General features: G+C 43.3%; 1 protein-coding gene across 2 annotated transcripts in view; it reads right to left on the bottom strand.

Moving 5' to 3' along the window:
* Positions 1-1985: 1985 nt before the first annotated feature.
* The window catches only part of LOC106549755 (pleckstrin homology domain-containing family A member 3), a 22801-nt gene continuing 5291 nt past the window's right edge, over positions 1986-19495 (bottom strand). Inside the window, exons 3-8 of one of the 2 annotated variants that reach the window (XM_087710507.1) lie at positions 19232-19387; positions 15179-15315; positions 14224-14394; positions 11482-11525; positions 4902-5120; positions 1986-3395 (exon numbers count right to left, since the gene is read on the bottom strand). In XM_087710507.1, coding sequence (XP_087566633.1) covers positions 4934-5120; positions 11482-11525; positions 14224-14394; positions 15179-15315; positions 19232-19387 — 695 coding nt within the window. In that variant the 3' untranslated portion in view covers positions 1986-3395; positions 4902-4933. The remainder of the gene's footprint in view (positions 3396-4901; positions 5121-11481; positions 11526-14223; positions 14395-15178; positions 15316-19231; positions 19388-19495) is intronic. The other variant, XM_087710508.1, reaches the window with a different exon arrangement.

Below are 19495 nucleotides of genomic sequence, written 5' to 3'. Positions count from 1 at the left end.
CATTTACAACCTTTGTAGCACCCATGTGATCAAATTTTGCATGCTTGACAACTGGCATGCATTTATGACTGCAGTATCCCAGGATCGGGTGATCACTTTTTGTGGCCTTCTGGTACACGAATTCAATGTGGAAGCCAGATTCACTTAACAACCATGTTGGTAACTTTACAACTGCGGTGATTCACTTAACAACTGTGGCAAAAACGGTTGTAAAATGGGGCAAAAGTCACTTAACAACTGTTTTGTTTGGGAATGGAAATGTTGGGCTCAATTGTGGTTTTAAGATGAGAACTACCTGGATTGCGGGAAGTTCTCCTTACTCCTTTAGAGAGAATAAAATCAAATCAGCTTTGTTCCCTATGCCATCGGTCTAGTAAACTTGCAAGATTTGTTTTTCTTGCCATGTACATGTATACATCCAAACTAGCCTGTGTTGTTTATCTATGTCATATAACATATGTGGATATACGCATAATTTTGTATTTATTTATCTATTCTGCCATGTTCGTGTCGTGTATATTTGGAGGTGGTGACCCTTCGAGAACTATATGCGACAAAATTTCACTTTAATGTATGCTGATTAGTGTACATTCAAAGTGATAATAAAAATTCTATTCTATTTTATTCTATTCTATTCTATTCTATTCTATTCTACTCCACTCCACTCCATTCCATCCCATCCCATCACCTTTGGCTCCAGCGTCATTTTAGATGACTTCACAGACCTATGTAATTTTCTTGGAAACATTTGGAAATGGTTTGTCACTTTCCTTTCAGGATATATCTCTCTATATAAAAATTTTCTAGTTCAGGCTTAAGTATTCATGATAAATGCCCATCTAAGAATGAACCAGGGCCAATTCTGCTTAGAATACCCCTGGATATAAATTTTAAAAATTGTAATGCCAGGGAACTGATGACATCTATTCTCTCTTACACCTTGTGATTTTTAATTTTTTAAAAATAAAATACTGGTTTTATTCATTTTTTTTTATTATGCCATTGTAACTATCCAGAGCCACTCTTTGTAAGATGCGCAGTCATATAAAGACAGACAAATAAAAAAGAAGTAAACTGGCATTAAGAGAGCTCCAATATACAAATACTGTACACAAACATTTCATGAACAATTCCTTCTTTTGAAATTAGTGCTGCACATATTTCCTAGCTCTTAAATGAGGAGCTGTCCAAATGCTGACCACCTCAACTCTTAGTCAGGCTTAGTCAAGACACCAGCAGTATTCTAAAATCAAATAAAAAGGTGGGATCTTGCGAAATTGACCTATCGAGTAAGATTTAATGGATCTTGTATGAGATTTCACAAGATTTCAAATAAGAATGACAACAAAATCACTGAAACTGTACAAGTCTTGGTGTAGCTTCTAAGATTTGGGGGCCATCATTTCCTTTAACTTTATAATTCCTGGGTGTCCTGCCCCATTACACAACATGGTGCTATGCCACCTGAGCACACTGCCAGTGGGCAATGCTTGTAGTTTGCGGCCAAAGAAGGTTGTCCCCTTTGTAGAAATTTCTTTTCAACCCTTTGTGTGTGCATGTGTGTGTGTGGGAACCTTCAAGTCAATGTAGATTCCTGGTGACTGCCTGGATAAATTTCTGCCGTTTTCTTAGCCAGATTTTCCAAAGTGGTTTGCCCTTGCCTCTTTCCTAGGGCTGTGAGAGAAGGATTGGCCCAAGATCCCCAACTGGCTTTGGGCCTAAAGCAGAACTAGAACTCACAGTCCTCCAGTTTCTAGCCTGATGCCGTAACCATTACCCCAAACTGATTCTCACCCTTCCTGGGATCCTCAGAAAAGTAACAGAAGGATACCTGGCTTTGATTACGCAATGGTGGATTCTTGCTCAGGTTAACTAGAAATAAACCTCTGGAAAAAATCTAGCCCTTGTTTAATTACATGAAATGCCCCAGGAAAGAAATTAAACACAAGTCAAACAAGACATCTCTTCAAGAAGAGGGGGGGGGGCAGCAGGGAGGAACAGTAGGAGAGCCAGAAATAGCACCCTACTGTTTCCCAGTTTGTTTCTGCCATTATGAGTCACCTGCCTCTCAGTTTTGCACTGGGCTTCAGTGATGCGACAATTCTTTATATAAAACTGCAACCACCTGTTCATCAGGACGGACAGGGATTAGTTCCAGGTGTTCCTGAACTCGTCCCCCCCACTCCTTTGCCATGTGAGAGACCAAGGTTCGCCTTGTTTGCTGTGTCTACATCAGGCAAGCCTGAAAGAGGCTTGTTTTGTTTTTGGCTTTGCTTCTGGCGGAAAACCCCAGTGGTGCCAACATCCACCCCACAGGGGAAAAAACAAACAGATAGCCGTCACGCTGCGTTCGTTTCAAAATTAAAGTCTTCATTTTCAAAATTAAGAGTCTTGTCCTGGGCTGGGCTCTCCCTGTGAGAGACAGAGGTGTACGCAAATGCCCACGAGGCTGCCCTGTGTCTGTACAAAAAAAAAAAAGAAGGCAGGCATTCCCGAAAGACTAAGACTTCACCCTTTTATGCAAAAGGCAAGCGACTGATCCGTGAGGGAACCAAACTTCGCTTTCCAATCAGATGCCCAGAGAGGCTGCTTTTCCGGTTACCTTGGATGTTTGCTCTGTGCTGCTCTAACAAGGAACCAAGGAGCATTCTCATGAGCTCCAAGGGGCTCCTCTATCCTAGTCAGCAAGCTCTGTGGGGAAGTCCAAGTTTGAGCGGGGGAGAAGCTCCTGCTGAGAAAAGAAGTGGAGCTCGCCAAGATCATCCCTGCTTGCATCTAGACTGAAGTCCTGACCAAAAGGCTCCCCCATCCAATTATCAGAAGGCAAAACACGAGCAGTGTTGCGGACAGAAGATTCGTGTTCTGCCTCTGCAACAGGCAATCCTTCTACAGACTCAAAGTATCTCAGATGGCCGATTGCAAACATAAGACATTTTGGGGGAGCGCCGGGAAAGCAGTTGCTTAACTTGTCCAGTATGAAATTACTAATCTTCCTACATGTTTTTGAGAGCAATCTTTTCTTTCCTACCAACCTAGCCTGGAGAGCTAATCCCTAGTCTTCTTCCCAACTCATCCCCTAGGTGCCAACGTCTATTTTGGAATATATGGGTTGCATTCTCCCAACCCCTGGCAAGCACAAGCCGGAAAAATAAAAAAACAGAACGGATGCCGCCTCTGGTACCTGGCCCTTTGGTGCCTGCTGGTCTTGCAGGAGCCCATACCCAGAATGTTTAGGTAATTCCTAAGCTAGAGGAGGAAGCCCCAGACGGACTGTTTCAGTTCAAGAGCAACCGAGCTGATTCCAGGAGCTGAGAAAGCACCAAAAGATCCAGGTGACACTGGTTGGTTGCCGACAGCTGAGTCCACTGGGAAGTCCTGAACCAACAATGGTTTATCTGAGAAAAACAAGAAAAAAGAGATGAGATGAAGGACAGGGTAGTTCTTGCAGGTCCAGCACCTGTAAAAGCAGTTTCATAGTTAAGATCACAGGTGGTATTCAGCAGGTTCTGAGCAGTTCTAGAGAACCGGTAGCAGAAATTTTGAGTAGTTCGGAGAACCGGTAAATACCACCTCTGACTGGCCCATCTATTCTCTGCCTCCCCAGTCCCAGTTGATTGGGAGGGAATGGAGATTTTGCAGTATCCTTCCCCTGCCACGCCCACCAAGCCATGCCCACAGAACTGGTAGTTAAAAAGTTTTGAATCCCACCACTGGTTAAGACTACTCCAAGCTGAGCGGAAGAGGAATTAAACCACATGGCAATTTCTCAAGGAGAGCAAGACTCGTTGCATCTACTGGCAGAGTTTACAAAATAAACCTAGAGACAGAAAATACTCACAGACAGTATGTCAAGATCCTACACCTAGAGAATTCTGGGACTATCTGAATCACCACTTTATTACTTTCTTGTTATCATTTCTATTAAGCAAACCCAAAGAGTTTGTTTAGCCTATCATCTCAAGTAGGAGGACATGGCTTCCAAGTAAGTCGGGATTCATAAACCAAGAGTAAAACCCTAGTTGTAAATGGAAAAACAGTCAGGATCTTCAGTGCAGAGGCAGGCATCCTATGGGCCACATGATATTCTATGTCTTTTGGCAGGGCTCACCACCGTGCTGGCCATTCCTTTCCCCCACAATTTGCTGCAATGCCCGGTTGTACTATAACACTTTCCCTCCACCAGTGCAAACGTTGAAGTATTTCTACTTTGTTTTCCAGATTCTGTACTGAGCATAACATGATTTCAGGGATTTGTGGCAAACCTTGACAGTGGCTAAGACGCTGAGATCATTGATCAGAAAGGTCGGCAGTTCAGTGGTTCGAATCCCTAGCACCGCGTAACGGAGTGAGCTCCCATTACTTGGCCCAGCTTCTGTACCCACCTAGCAATTCAAAAGCACGTAAAAAATGCAAGTAGAAAAATAGGAACTACATTTGGTGGGAAGGTAACAGTGTTCCGAGCGTCTTCGGCGTTTAGTCATGCCGGCCACATGACCATGGAGACATCTTCAGACAGCGCTGGCTCTTCGGCTTTGAAACAGAGATGAGCACCGCCCCCTAGAGTCAGGAACGACTAGCACATATGTGCGAGGGGAACCTTTACCTTTCACAGGTTATTTCCTCCCCAATTGACACTGCCTGCTTTGTAATTCCTGCCACCTAATTTCAGATCAAATTGGACATCTGGTTCAAAGAAAGAAGACCAATCTCTCTTGCCCCAACCCTGCCAGATGATCTCAGGTAAGCCCAATTCAAAGGCTTCCAGGCTTCCATATGGTATTAGCTTAAGGACCCAGGGAGTAAGAATTCTTCCAGACACCTCAGTCAACATTCTGGTAGCATTGAAAAGGACACACTGCAATGATTTCACACCAGGCAGGGAACAAGTTTTATGTACCTACCAACTCACTGCCTTTCTCCTCCCAGGTCAATCTCATGCAGTTATCTGGTGGTGGCTTCTACCGACGGCTTCTTCAGTTATGGTGCTGGGGGGACTCCCGGACTGGGAGCCCGTCTGCCCCCACTGCTGTGAGCAGAACACCACCATCTCCTCCAAGTTGCGCAGCACAGTCTCGGTGCCCTTGGGAGGCACCGAGGGGATCCGAGCTGGCTCCAGCACTCTGCAAAGGAAGACAGGCGGGAGTTGCTAGCAAACCCTGCACTCAGCATGCTATAACACTGTCTAATGGCTACCTATTAGTCTCCGAATCCGCTTCAAGGTGCTGGTCGCTACCTATAAAGCCCTACATGGCATCGGACCTGGGTACCTGAGAGACCGCCTCCTGCTGATTACCTCTCTCAGACCAATTAGATCTCACAGGTTAGGTCTCCTCCGGATTCCATCTGCCAGCCAATGTCAGCTGGCGACTCCCCGGGGGAGAGCCTTCTTTGTTGCAGCTCTGGCCCTCTGGAACGAGCTCCCCGTCGAGATCTGGACCCTTACTACCCTCCCGGCCTTCCGCAAAGCCACCAAGTCCTGGCTGTTCCAGCAGGCTGGGGGGTCTGAGAAACATCTACCTCCACGGAAATTGTGAATGTTGGTTTTGTTTTTAATATGTTGTCTTTGTCTCGTTTCCCCCTTTCCCTTGTCTTTTGTGAGCTGCCCGGAGTCCTCTGGGAGTGGGCAGCATACAAGACAAACAAACAAACAAACAAACAAACAAACACAAACAAATAATGGGTGTGTGGGAATGAGCATGGGAGACAGGCGGGGCAGCCACAGACAGGAACAACTGGCACATAAGAGGTGTCTCTGCCCCTGGAAGGAAAAGGGGAGCGGGAAGCATTTCAAAAGGGACCCTTCCCTAGTTTTCTAGGATAAGAGAAATACAGGTAATCCTCGACTTACAACAGTTTGTTTAGTGACTGTTCAAAGCTACAATGGCACCGAAAAGAGTGATGTATGACCATTTTTTACAATTATGACCTTTGTAGCATCCCCACGATCATGTGATCAAAATTCGGACACTTGGCAACTGGTTCATACTTATGACCCTTGCGGTGTCCCAAGGTTACGCGTGTTCTGACTGAGGCTTCCCAAAAGCACAAAGCAGACTCCTTGCCCCGATAAAAAACCCTTTTAATAATTTACTGTGAATTTTGCTCATTCACAGCCAGCAAAGTCTTTCAAGGGAGGATTTACAGTCACAGAACTTATCTGGCTTGGAGGGCTGCCAGGCCAATATGTGCAAAACTCCGCAAGGAGTCTCGGAGAGTCACGAACTAATTTAGTGAACTAATTGTCTCCTGCAAACTCAACTCCCCTTTCACTCCTCTTTTATTTCCTCTGGGAGGGGCCATTCATCGTCCACCTGTGGCCTTACTCCCATGTCGACCCCTGTTCTTTAGCTGTTCTCTTCATCTGGCAACTCTGCGCATGCACACATTGGAAACAGGCTCCAGCTGTTCGTCTGCCTCACTGATGTCTACCTCTGAAGGCAGCTGATAACTGGCATATGGCTCTGGCCCCCTCTCTGCCTCCAACACAGAGCCCTCATCAGAGTCTTCCCCAGGCTCCAGGACTGGTCCCCGTTCCTCCCCAACCTCCTCACTGTCCGAATCTGCTGCCAGCTCCACTGACCATTGGCGGGCCACAACAACGGGATCACCTTTTGCAACCTCCTGACAAGCAAAGACAATGGGGAAGCCAGATTCACTTAACAACCAGGTTACTAACTTATCAGCTGCAGTGATTCACTTAATAATGGGGGCAAGAGAGGTCATATAATGAGGGCAAAACTTAACAAAAGTCTCAGTTAACAACAGAAATTTTGGGCTCAATTGTGCTTGTAAGTTGAGAACCACCTGTACTTTCAGCCTCGGCAGGATTCTGTTAGTCTAATAAGACAGTTAGTGTTCCTGGCTGCGCTACCTTGCAAGGCTAACAAAAACTGATGATTCAAGCAAGCAGCTACACTGCATGGAAAGCAGGCCAAGTCCTGTAAACAGCAATAAGATCTGACCAGTGAGTCTAATCCCCATTGTGCAAGAGTTTAAATTAAAAGTCCTTCGGGATTGGGCGGCATATAAATGTGTCTAATAAATAAATAAATAAATAAAACAGGTGGGGGGGGGAGATGGCCTTTTAGTCTCCACTTGAATATGTCTCCTGAACACCACCTCTCTGGGGTCATTGGGCCCACTGCTTTACTGTCAGGATGTTTTTCCTGACATTCATTAAGAATGTCCGTACTTAAATCCTTTCTTCCTCATCCTATTGTCTCAGTCTTCTTCTGGGTGATGTCCTTTAAAATGTTTTGACAATCGTGTTCATATTTTATTTATGTAATCAACTTTGATCCCGGGTCACAGTTGGGGGAGTAGCCATAGAGACAGACATGATATTCAAGGCTGCTCACGTGTAGAAATGCAAATTAGAAAAAATTGAAATAATGCTATGATATTGGATGTAAAACAAATGTGATTAGAATCAGCTCCATTAAAAGGGAAAAGCTTGGTGAGAAGAAATAGCAATAGCAATAGCACTTAGACTCATATACCGCTTCACAGTGCTTTATAGCCCTCTCTAAGCCGTTTGCAATCAGCCTCTTGCCCCCAACAATCTGGGTCCTCATTTTACCCACCTCGGAAGGCTGAGTCAACCTTGATCCTGGTAAGATTCGATCTGCTGAACTGCAGCTAGCAGTCAGCTGGAGTAGCCTGCAGTACTGCACTCTAACCACTGCGCCACCTCGGCTTTGGCCCTTTTTCTGAACGCTGGATGAACGGCAGGCCAAACAAGCACATTTTCTTAGGGACAGCCCTACACATCTCTTCCATAAGCCACAAGGCTCTCCAGAAGGGCCTATTCTGCTGATGGAAGTAACTAGGCAGATTCACAGCAAGGCCAAGCCATTTCGGTCTTTAATGGTCAATGCCAGACTCTTAAATAGTAAGTAAATGACAACCAGTGCAGATTTTTCCATTTAGGCATCATGTGATTCCTGTGTCTTGCACTGTTTAGCAGCCTGATCACTGCATTTTCTATTCATTACAACTTCCGGCGCGTCTCAAAAATGGCTCCGTGTAAAGCCTACCGTAGTAGTCAAGATGGGATTTTAACAAAGACGGGGATAATTGTTGCTAAGTCAGACTGGTTCAGAAAAAGGTCGTGGTTGGGATACGAGCCATAGAGCTGAAATGAGCTGTTAACGCAGACGTTACCTGGAAGGCAATGACCGCAGCGGGATCAAGGACTACTGTTGGGACTATAAATCTGCTTTTTCAACTGAAACCTCCCTTTGGTTCCCAAAATCAAGCAGCCCTGCCATTAGGCTTGGGCTCACCTTGTTCTCTCATTCAGACCACCACGGAGTTGAGGCGGTATTCAAGGACTGCTGACTGTCTATGGAGATTCTCATTCATCCAGGTCATGGTTGTCTGAAAGGTGCTTTTTCAAGAGGCAACTGGACCTTCTGGTTTTTCTTTGAAGACGTTTTGCTTCTCTTCCAAGAAGCTTCTTCAGCTCTGACTCTGACCCCACCATCCAGTCAGAGCTGAAGAAGCTTCTTGGATGAGAAGGGAAAGGTCTTCAAAGAAAAACCAGAAAGTCCAGTTGCCTCTTTTTTGAGTTAGATTAGTGTTTTCAACTCTGGCAACTTTTAAGATGTGTGGAGTTTTACTCCCAGAATTCCCCAGCTAGCATGCTGAGTAAAGAATACTGGGAATTCAGTACCTCTTAAAATTATCAAATTGGAAAAACACCAATTTATAGGAAGCGTGAAAGCTTGGTCCGAAGGAGTTTAATATTGCTCTTTCTTTTCTCTGCTTTCTTACATTTTTGCCATCTTCGCTGCATAATTGGTATATTGATTCTTTTTTTATTATTCTTTTGAAGATCTCTAAAGAAGTTATTTTGATTATTCTTGGCAGTTCCTTTTGAGTTTCAGCTTTTCTGAGTGCTTTCTATTTCCAGACTACTTCTCCAAGGCTTCTTTGTCTTTGACTCATCCTGTTCTGTCCTGGAACAGTCCTTGCTCACAGTATTTTCAGATGTTCGCTTAAATGTTTTGTCCAGTCACGCTGATTTCTTTTGCTGTGCTCCATGCTTTTTTTTTTTCTTTCTCAATTGGAATCATCTGCAGTTGTGCCTTTTGACTCTCCTTTTTTTAGGAACACTAATCCACGTACTTTGAGCTCTTTTTCCCATTTGCTTCTCCTGTCACATGAATAATTGCTCTGAATTCATTAAAATCCTCTTATTTTAAGCTCGTGATATCCAGTCAATTATACTTAGCTTTCATTTCCATTAAAATAATAAAATTCTAGCATGACATGGACGCTTCCCCCCACCCCCCAGATTTCTGCTATTTCCCCTTCGATTGGGTCTTCCCAAACGGTCCTCTTAACTTTTTGAAGGAAAAAGTTGTCAGTTTAAGGAAAGACACAAATTTTCTAGCAGGATCATGCTTTGTTTCTCAGAAGATGTTAAGATGCTTGAAATATAAAGTAATTACATTTGCTTTTTTTGTTTAAATCATCCAATACATTTACATGATATAAATCTCTATTACACGTTGCAGAATTTATTTCTGAATAAGAGAATCTATCTATCTATCTAAATATATAAATGTCTCCTCTCTCTCCCTCTCTCTCCCTCTCCCTCTCCCTCTCTCCCTCTCTCTCTCTCTGTATGTGTGTGTTCCAGCATACCTCTGGAATGCCTAGAGCAATTTCAACCAAACTTGGTGCACAGATGACTTTCTGGAAACAAATACTGTGGGGGTAAGACACCGCTAACACCCATCGGTGTGTGTTCTGTTATGATATAGCCTGTTGTGCCTTAAAATGGTTTCCACTGTATTTCCATAAAATGGCTTCTACCGTACAGCGCAGGGAGATTGCCATGGTAATGGCTTCCCAGTACTCCACAAGGGGTCTCCCTCTGGTAAGGGGGAAAATCCAACATTAGAAATTACGTTTGGTCCGGACATTTCCCCCCTATAAATAAATACTCGGGCAATGCCGGGTTATCAGCACTCATAAGTAAAGAAATATGCACTCCTTTGCAAAACACAACCAAATGAATCGAATTAGAAAAATAATGCCTCCTATTAATTAAATCAGGGATAGTTAACATTTCATATTAGAGGTAGTCCTTGCTTAACTAGGTTAATTGGGACCAGAATTTCAATCAAAGCAATGCATTCACAAAGTGTGATTTCATATGAACAAATCGCTTAGCAACAGCAATTTCCCAGTAGGCCCTGTTGCCGTTGTTGAGCGAGCACTGTGGGTTGTTAAGCAAGGGCCTCCTTTTGGGTTCCAACAACTAAAGTCAATGGGGAAGCTGGTAGGAAGTTGCAAGTCTCCAGTGGTTCACATGCAAGCTTCCTGGCAAGTATACGGCATGCACATGACTTTCGATCTGGGAGTGGCGGCTGCTGCTGCTGGGTGGGTGGGGAGGTGCGTGAGTTGTTGCAGCAACACCCACGGGAGATTTTAGACCTGGTGGTGGCTGCTGCAGGTGAGGGAGACTTAACCAAGCAATTTGCCCCCTTCCTTGCTGTCTTCCCCATTGACTTTGCTTGTGGAAAGCTGGCAGGGAAGGTCACAAACGGTGATTATCATATCATCATGGGGCACTGCTACTTTTGTTAAGAGTGCGTCAACGGTTGTCAAGTGGCCAGGTTGTGATCACGTGACCAAAGAGGTGTGCAATACTAGAACTTTGAGGACCAAGTGTTAAGTACCACTCGTTCAGCATCACGGAAATGTTGAATGGTCGCTGAGCGAATGGTTGGTAAACAAGGGCTAGCTGTAGCAAATTTGAAATTCAGACAATTTACAAGTATAAACTTTCCATTCACAGAGTCTTGTGTTTTGTCAAGTTAAAATACAATCCACTCTCCTAAATTAAAATTTTTTAATTGCATCTAATGCAGGGATGAAATTCTATCAGTTCGGACCAGTTCGCCCAAACTGGTAGTAAAAAAAATGAAACCAGTTTGGGCAAACCAGTTTTTCTGACGATCAGCTGTGGCGCGTGATTTATATTAGCTAGAAAGCACGCTCACATTGCTACCGAACCAGCAGCAAAGGTATGTGGATTTCACCCCTGATCTACTGGCTTTATTAATCAATTTCTTTCTAAGTTCTTTTGCAAGCAAAAACCTTCTTCATTTAAGGAAAGGAAGTAATCAGGAAGAGGAAGAAACTGTCAAAAAAGAAGTCTGGCAGATCTAATGCTTAGTAGAAAATCCCCTGTTGTCTCTACTGAGATATAACTGCTGCCACTTACCTCTGCTAAATAATAACTGTAATTAAGTTACCCCACATTCAATATTTTACTTTTGTTTTTATTTCCTGGGACAGTGGAGAGAAGTGAAAAAGGGAATATGCTTAACTCCATGGGATTATTTTCAAAATACCATGGTGAAAAATAAACAAATAAATAAAAAAAATCCACTCCCTGGCCCCAAACACTCTCTGGGAAAGTTAACCAATCCTAAAATAAGCCTTGGAGATATTCTGGCTGCTTACCTGTCAGAGGAAACTATGCCTGTGTGGCTCATAGAACGTCTAACCTGAAGGATGGAGAGAGAAAAAAAAAATAGCACTTAGACTTACATACCGATTCACAGTGCTTTTACAGCCCTCTCTAAGTGGTTTGCACAGTCAGCGTATTGCCCACAACAACAATGGTAAGGACATAAACACAAAGTAATACCCTATTACTCTGATTGGTATGTGCATGGATAGATACAACTTCACAAACCCAAATGCTTTGAGGGGATAGTCACTGTAGGTGTACAACTACACATTCCGATTTTTAAAATTATTAACCTAGTTTGACTTTTTTTCTCTAGCTGCCTAGTCTCTGGAAAACTGGACTCTCTTTAGTTTATCAGATGTTTTAAAGGCTTAATCTCACAGATGACATCTTTTAAACCATCTGCCAACTACTTATCTGATGTACTTTCCCAATCTGTTGACCACTAGGGAGCCTTATCCCCAGTCACTGGGGCAAGATAAGTCAGTAATAGAAGCAAACTAAGATCTGGAGGTTCCATGCAAACAAACAAACGAACATATAGATAGATAGCAGTCTATTTCTCATCATAAAGCAAGTCTAAATTACTTTTACATTTCATATCACCTTTCACCAGCTGCCTATAGATAACTGTAGTTTGTAGCAGAACAGGATTCAAAACTCTCCACAGCTAATTTACCGCAGGACAATTTAACAATTCAATGTAATTATTTAAAATAAATAAAACAATACTTTAATTTTTGTCATTCACATTTCATTCTGTCCCTCCTTTTGCATCCTTTCTTTAATGATTCTTTCCCCCCACTTCTTTGATATTTGTGTAACTCTTTCTCCCGCAGCAAGTTGTCTCAGGGCGAGTTGGCTGTGGCGAGCTGGCAGCTGTGCATTGTCATAGACCCTTTGACAGATATAGCCCGGTTCCTAAGTAATATAAAAGCAACTAACTCAACATGATGATCAAAGTATGAAAATGGCAGTTCTTAGAATCAAAAATGAAAGCCATGCTGTATAATGGCATCTTTGTTCCAACTGGTACAAAACATACAACTTTTCTAAGGAATGTAGTGACTTCCTGTAAGCACCTGTGAGACTTCCTGTGAGCGGATGCTTTGCTAGCTAGCAAGATAGCTTTGTGTGGGAAAGCGCCACCAGATACTGGATCCAAGTCAGCATAATCTCTCCGAAACAAAGGAGATTGTTGAGATCATCCCATATGACCCTGGACAGTCGCTCCTCATGAGAAGACCATGGAAACCGTCCTTTTTATGGTCAGCTTATGAAAGTAGTGGCTGATAGTCAGGATTTACATCAAGCTAAAACCCACAAAGCAGCCTTTATAGACACTCAGATTGACCAAGCCTTATATCTTAATCACTTTTTTTGCATTTTTTTTATTCTTTGCATATTAGAGAGATTAAAACCCTTTGGAGTAGCAAGGTTTTACTGGATTCATTGGCTAAGTTTCTTGTTTTCTTAAAAGACGGTGCAAATTTGATTTTAAAAAGTTTTTAAAAATTTATCATTTTTTTGGACTGCGAAGCAAAAGGGTGCTTGGTATATGGATTTTGGAAAGTTAATGACGGATTAAAGGACCAGAAGGATTTGGAATTATAGCTTTGAATTATTTAAAAGATACTTTCTCGTGGGACAATGGAGATTGATTTCATTTTTTAAAAATGATAAGGACACTAAAAGCAAGAGGTTAAAGAAATGTGGAGTGGAAATCTTTAGTGCAAACATTTGACTTCCTCTCAGCCAAGCTTTTGCACAGAATGGATCAAACACGTGATAAAACTGAAAGAGCATGTTCTATTGAAATTATAAAACAAAAGCAAGCTGCAACAGATATTGCTGAAATTAATTTGAATGTTGGTTTAAATGTAATATAAATGGATCTAATGGATGACTTATTCCCTAAAGGAGATGAACAGACGTTAAATCAGGAAACTAATTTGGACAAATTCTTTCTTCTGGATATGCAAAAGAGCTTCGTTAACGAAGTTTTTAGAAATGACAAACAAAGGGATAATTTTTACTTGTCAATACAAGAGAATTCTGTTAAAATTCTGAAGGATTTTTCCTTTGAAACAGACAGGAAAAGCAAATTAACTCTGGGTCTTTTTTTAAGGGGGTTAAAGAGTATTATTAAAAAATCAGAAAAGATTTCTAAGATTGACTTTTTCAGTCAGGGTGAAAAGAAGAAATTAGTTACATCTAGCTAAGATTTTGAAGAGGCAAATTTTTAAAAAAAAGTTTTTGCACTCTGCAGACCTCCCCAAAACAGCTCATTTTTCGTGAAAACTGCCCCATTTTTGTCCAAAAAGGGCATGCATAGCCTTTAGGAAGTTTATAGAGTGCTGCTGGGGGCTAGGGGAGGCAAAAAACAGGCCGTTTTTCATTCATTTCAGCCCTTCCCCAGGCCTCAGAAGCTCTCCAAAAGCCTTCTAAAAGCTATTTTGATGAAGGGGGAGGGGTTTCAGGAGGCCAAAAATGCTGTATTCAGTGTATAAGACGCACCCAGATTTTCAGCCTCTTTTTTGAGGGAAAAAGGTTTGTCTTATACTCCGAAAAATACAGTAATTCTATGGGAATGAAATACAGCACCACAGCGTGACAATCTCTTTCCATGGCAATTTGGCATCAATACAGTTTTTCCAGAGGCAACCCAACTGAGCTTCTTATTAGAGTAGCACTAATGAATATAAATAGGGAAAAGTCATAAGTAGTCTTACCCGGTGGGAATGTGGAAGTTTAGTGCCGACAAAATCAGAAGGCTCTGGGATCGTTGAAGGATGATACAGCTCAGGAGCCAAACGAGTATTTGCAAACTTCATGCATTCTTCTAGGGTAGAGATGAACTGACTGCAGGTTGCCCGTAATAAAGATGAAGCTTCATTCATCTTCTGGTGGGGAGTTGAGAGCACAGACAAGTGAAGCAGCACTATTGCATGGTGGCCTTTCCATCCTAATCCTCAGAGCCCCACCACCCAACTGGAGAGTGCTTGAGAGCTAAAAGGCTCAATTCAAATGCTCAGTTGGTCTCTACGTGCCCCTTTGCTGCCCAAATGGGTTGGGTTTCCAAAGAAGTAACTCTCTATATGAAAATTAATTCCCCATTCAGCTACGTGAAAGGATTGTATCACTTCAGCCAACCAATACTGGCCTTACAAACTTACAAACCTCCCGCCGCCAATACTATGGTTTGCCCCATCTGAGGCAAGCCAGCAGAAACCCACCTCTGCTGCACACCGATTGGTTGTTAAACAGGTAGGATCCCACCCCTGTCTAGAGAGCTCTCAGCTTCCCATCCCTATCCTACAGTGATCAGAAATAAACTTGCTAATGTTGTCAGATAATTAATATAGCAATAGCAATAGCAGTTAGACTTATATACCGCTTCATAGGGCTTTCAGCCCTCTCTAAGCGGTTTACAGAGTCAGCATATGGCCCCCACAGTCTGGGTCCTCATTTTACCCACCTCGGAAGGATGGAAGGCTGAGTCAACCCTGAGCCGGTGAGATTTGAACCGCCGAACTGCAGATAACAGTCAGCTGAAGTGGCTGCAGTACAGCACTCTAACCACTGCGCCACCTCGGCTCGATATTATTCCACAGATTTCTTACCAGACCTGGCTGGGAAATGCAAAAACAGGAACCTACAATTGCTCTGGATTCTCTCCCACCCTACCTGGATGTCCAAAGGAGAGCCATTCTCTTGAGGTTGGGTTGCATCCTGCACAGCTATCACTTGCTGTGTCAGCACGTCGCAATACAAACGTAGTTCAGACAGTTTTCTTCCGAGGGACTCGTTGCTTATGTCCAGATCTGGGATAGACAAGCACAGAATTTACACAAGACACTGAAAGAACATTCACACAGCACCCCAGAGAACGTGAGACTTAAAAGCAGAAACAAAATTAGTTCTGATTCTGCCAGTGAAAAAAGCTTGCTCCCTCTGTCATATCAAGATGACCGCTAAGATGCCTTCTCTGATTTCAAGATGTGAATATCTTTTGAACCTTAATATGTGGATAGAACCAACACTGAAAATAAAATGCAAATGATGTAATGTGCGATGTAATATAGATGGTCAATGTATGTTCGTTTCATGTACCGTTTTCCCGTGCCGAGTAAAAAGATTAGTAAAACCAAAACAACTTCCTCTGTTTCAATGAAATGCCACCAATTTATCTCTGAGACCCAAAGGCATTTATCTATGTGATCCAAGAACACAGAGCTGCTTTAAAGAGTTTCTGTTAGAGGTGTTCATATTCCCACATGCTCTGAAGAACTTTTTAAAGGAAGAGTTCGCACATTGCGTTAAGCTGGGTTGAATTACCTTCTTGGACTAGTGGACACATGTGCAATTTTGAAAGGACGGTTCAAGCCCTTTTACAATTTAGTTTCATTTTCTAAGGACAATGTTATTCTGTGCCATGAGACATGGAAGATGAAGCTTTTTTTTAAAAAAAAATAAATGTTTTAAAACACTGAAAATCAGATGAAGCAGAGACTCTGGCTGGTACCAAGGAAGGTGCCTATAGATAGCACGTAATCTTCATTGAACTATGCCAGGCCTTGATAATTCTTTAACACACCAATATGAAGAAGAAACGAGGAGGGGAGGAACTAAAGGAGATCTGGTTTTGTGGTTTTCGGTGCAATAATAGAGGAAAAAAAAATGTTAACTGAAGTGGGTGCACAACTGCATCTGTGTGGGTGGGATGGAAGAAAACATTTATCACCCAATCTGCCAAGAGAGGCTTAGCCTTAGCCACCATCTCAGTGGTATTTATTCTGGGAAATGTACACATAACTTGTGTCTGTGCGCACACCTCAGGTTTCCAATATTTATTTAGGGAAGTAGAACTTCAGAATCGTCCTACTCAAATAAAATAGCAATTACAGAGTACAGGAAACCGTAACAATCTGCAGAGTAAAAGGTGAAGCGTCACAAGAACGGCCTACAAATTGCCAAAATATACATTAAAAGTATTCGAAGCACAGGCTTTGACTTCCTCCCGTGCATGGGAAAGTTGACAAAGCAACTGAGGTCCTAAGTTACATGCCTAAGTCAGTGATGGCTAACCTTTTTGTTGCTGCGTGCCGAAAGTGTCTGTGTGTGTGTCTGCACCCATAATGCAATGCACGTTTGACACCCCCATCCGCCCCACCCACTGCGCATGAGTGCACAACTCCCCCGCCCTCCTGTGCATGCACACACACCCCTGTCCCGTTTTGGGACTAGTAGGCCTCCTTACAGTCTCCTGGGAGCAAAAATGGGCCACGGGGGAGGCACACCAACCCCCCACCCCTCGCGTCTCCCACATGAACCCCGCCCCCGGCACATGTCAGGCAGAGACCTGAAAATTAGCTGGCCAGTGGGAGGCGCGTGCACATGCGCAGTGGAGCTAAGATGGGATGACAGCTCGCATGCCCGCAGGGAAAGTTCTGCATGCCACCCGTGGCACACTTGCCATAGGTTTGCCATCATGGGCCTAAGTGAATGATATACATCCAGCCATCAGTCAAGTGTGCCTGTAGTTAGATTTACTATGGATCCAAGACCGGGTAATAGTATAGGATGGGGCTGAGTGCTTTAACCAGAATAGGAAGGCATGCTTTGTGCTGTAGTAATGTGACTGGGTACAAACTAAGAAACCCCCGGAGGGCTGCCACTAATCTGCTAGGCATAGGCACAGCTGTTGGATAAGCTACATAGTATAGCTTTCCTGACAGCAACATAAAGCTGCTTTAATCTCTTTTCATATCCTAAAGGGGGGGATTACTTGGAGGGATTAACATCCCCCTCCCTTATACTCAAGTGATTTAGACCTTTGTGGGGTTCCTATGTGAGTTTTCCCCATTGAAGTTGGGACTGCCTGCTTTAAAGGGGGTGAGGTTTAAAGTGAAGTGAGGGGTGACAAGCCATCGCAAAAGTAGCCATCTGATTTCAACACGGTAGACAGTGGGAAATTGAACATACAGGCCTGTGGGAAGATGTTACCCATGAATAATGCTAGATTCACCTTCGATGCGTCATATGAACTATGTCATGTTTGCGGAGTCAGAAAACCTTGGTTGAAATAAGCTATGGTTTATTGTGATGTGTGAACCCAGTCAGTAAAACAATCGGTCCTAGAATTCATTCTTCTTTCTCTGCACATTAAACCCTTTGGGTTTTGTTTTTTTATTCTCATGGAGTCTTAATTTTCTTGGGTTGAGCATGAACAGTTTTTGAAACCAGCTGCAGCACTTTTTCCCGCAGAACCTCAGAGACTGACCAATAAATGGGGGAAATGCTACACTTGTCCATAGGACTGTCTGTGTTCTATCATTGGCTTTTTAAAAACCCTAAAGACCTGCTTTAACCAATTCGGTTCTTCGCCTCATTTTATTGCTGAAATACAGGTACCAGTAGTTCTCGACTTACGATCACAGTTGAGCCCAAAATTTATGTTGCTGAGTGAGACATGTATTAAGTGAGTATTGCCCCGTTTCACAACGTCTCTTGCTGCAGTTGTTAAGTGAATCACTCCGGTTGGTAAGTTAGTAACCTGGTTGTTAAGTGAATCTGACTTCCCCGCTGACTTTGCTGGTGAGAAGGTCACAAAAGGTGATCACACGACCTTGGGACACAAATACGACTCAATTGTCAAGCATCTGAATTTTGATCACAAAGTCTTGGGGATGTTGTAACTGTGAAAAACAGCCCTAAGTCACATTTTTCAGTGCTATTATTAACTTTGAATGGAATTGTAGCCCATTGGTGGCCAGCAGAGCTGGCAGCAGAGTCAGACAGTGAGGAGATTGGGGAGGAACCCTGGGGGCTGAGGAAAGCTCAGACGAGGGCTCTGTGGTGGAGGCAGAGAGGGAGCTAGACAGCAGTGAGGCAGAGGAACAGCCAGAGCCTGTTCCCAGTGTGCGCATGCCCAGAGCTGCCGGAAGACAAGAACAACTAAGAAAGCAGGGTTGACTTGGGAGTAAAGCTACACCTTGCAGGTGATTGGCCCTCCCAGAGGAAACAAAAGAGGAGTGAATGGGGAGGGGGCTTTTGCAGGAAATAATTCGTTCCTTCAGTTGTTTCAAGAGTGGAAAGTTCTGTTTGTGACTATAAGAGACTCTGTGCCAAGTGTTGCTTTGCCCTGCGTTGGAAAACTAGTTATCTGGTAGCTCTCCAAGCGAGATAAGGTTCGTGTTGATAAATATTCCTCTGAAAGACTGTTTGCCAAGCCTTGCTGACTGTGAATGAAAGGAATTCACAGTCGTGTAAATAAAAGAGGTTTTGCTGGGACCAAGACTCTGCTTCTTGCTTTTTAATGAAGCCTAGGTCAGAACAAAAGGTCACTAAACAAACTGTTGTAATTCAAGTACTACCTGTACCTAAAAATTGTCCAAGTCATCAAAATTAGCACTGGGGACCCAACAGCACATTCAGTGCTATTTCTACACTGTATTCTTTTCAGATCCTGAGATCCATTTCTCTAACCCGTTGTAGGCAGTCAGCAATCTAACGATTACAAGAAGAGCCAAATTCATATATGCAAACATTGGTGTAAATGGAGGGGAGAGATTGCAAATGGTTCAACAAACCCAGATATGTTTGCTAAGGAGGTGAGAGAGCAAAATACTCACTGAAGTTGACCAAGTACTTTCACTCAGTACTAATCAGCTCTACCAACAACCCTGTAAGCTTGAGCCCACCGATTCATTAACAGAAAGCTATTGACCAAGAACCAACCTTTTTCTTTCTGGCTTCTGCTATCCCCGAGGCAGGCCTTGGAGCTGCCCAAAGCCACCAGCCATTTCTGTCTTTCAGCAGCGCCTCCTGCCTTCAAGTAGAAGTACTGCTCACCTGGGATGACCAACTCCATACGAGTAGAATCAGTTGCATGCACTACAGGAAGGATGAGAGGAATAAAAGGTAAATAAAAGCGAACATACAATCATCAGTACTACCACCACCACCCACTCTGCCATGCACAGGTTCACACGTCTTATTATT

This window comes from Thamnophis sirtalis, unplaced genomic scaffold (genome assembly GCF_051295495.1).
Source record: "Thamnophis sirtalis isolate CommonGarterSnake01/CBP01778 unplaced genomic scaffold, rThaSir2_p1.2 scaffold_3, whole genome shotgun sequence".
Lineage (NCBI taxonomy): Eukaryota > Metazoa > Chordata > Lepidosauria > Squamata > Natricidae > Thamnophis > Thamnophis sirtalis.
The sequence above is the reverse complement of the archived record's forward strand: the minus strand, read 5'-3'. Positions and strand labels throughout refer to the sequence as shown.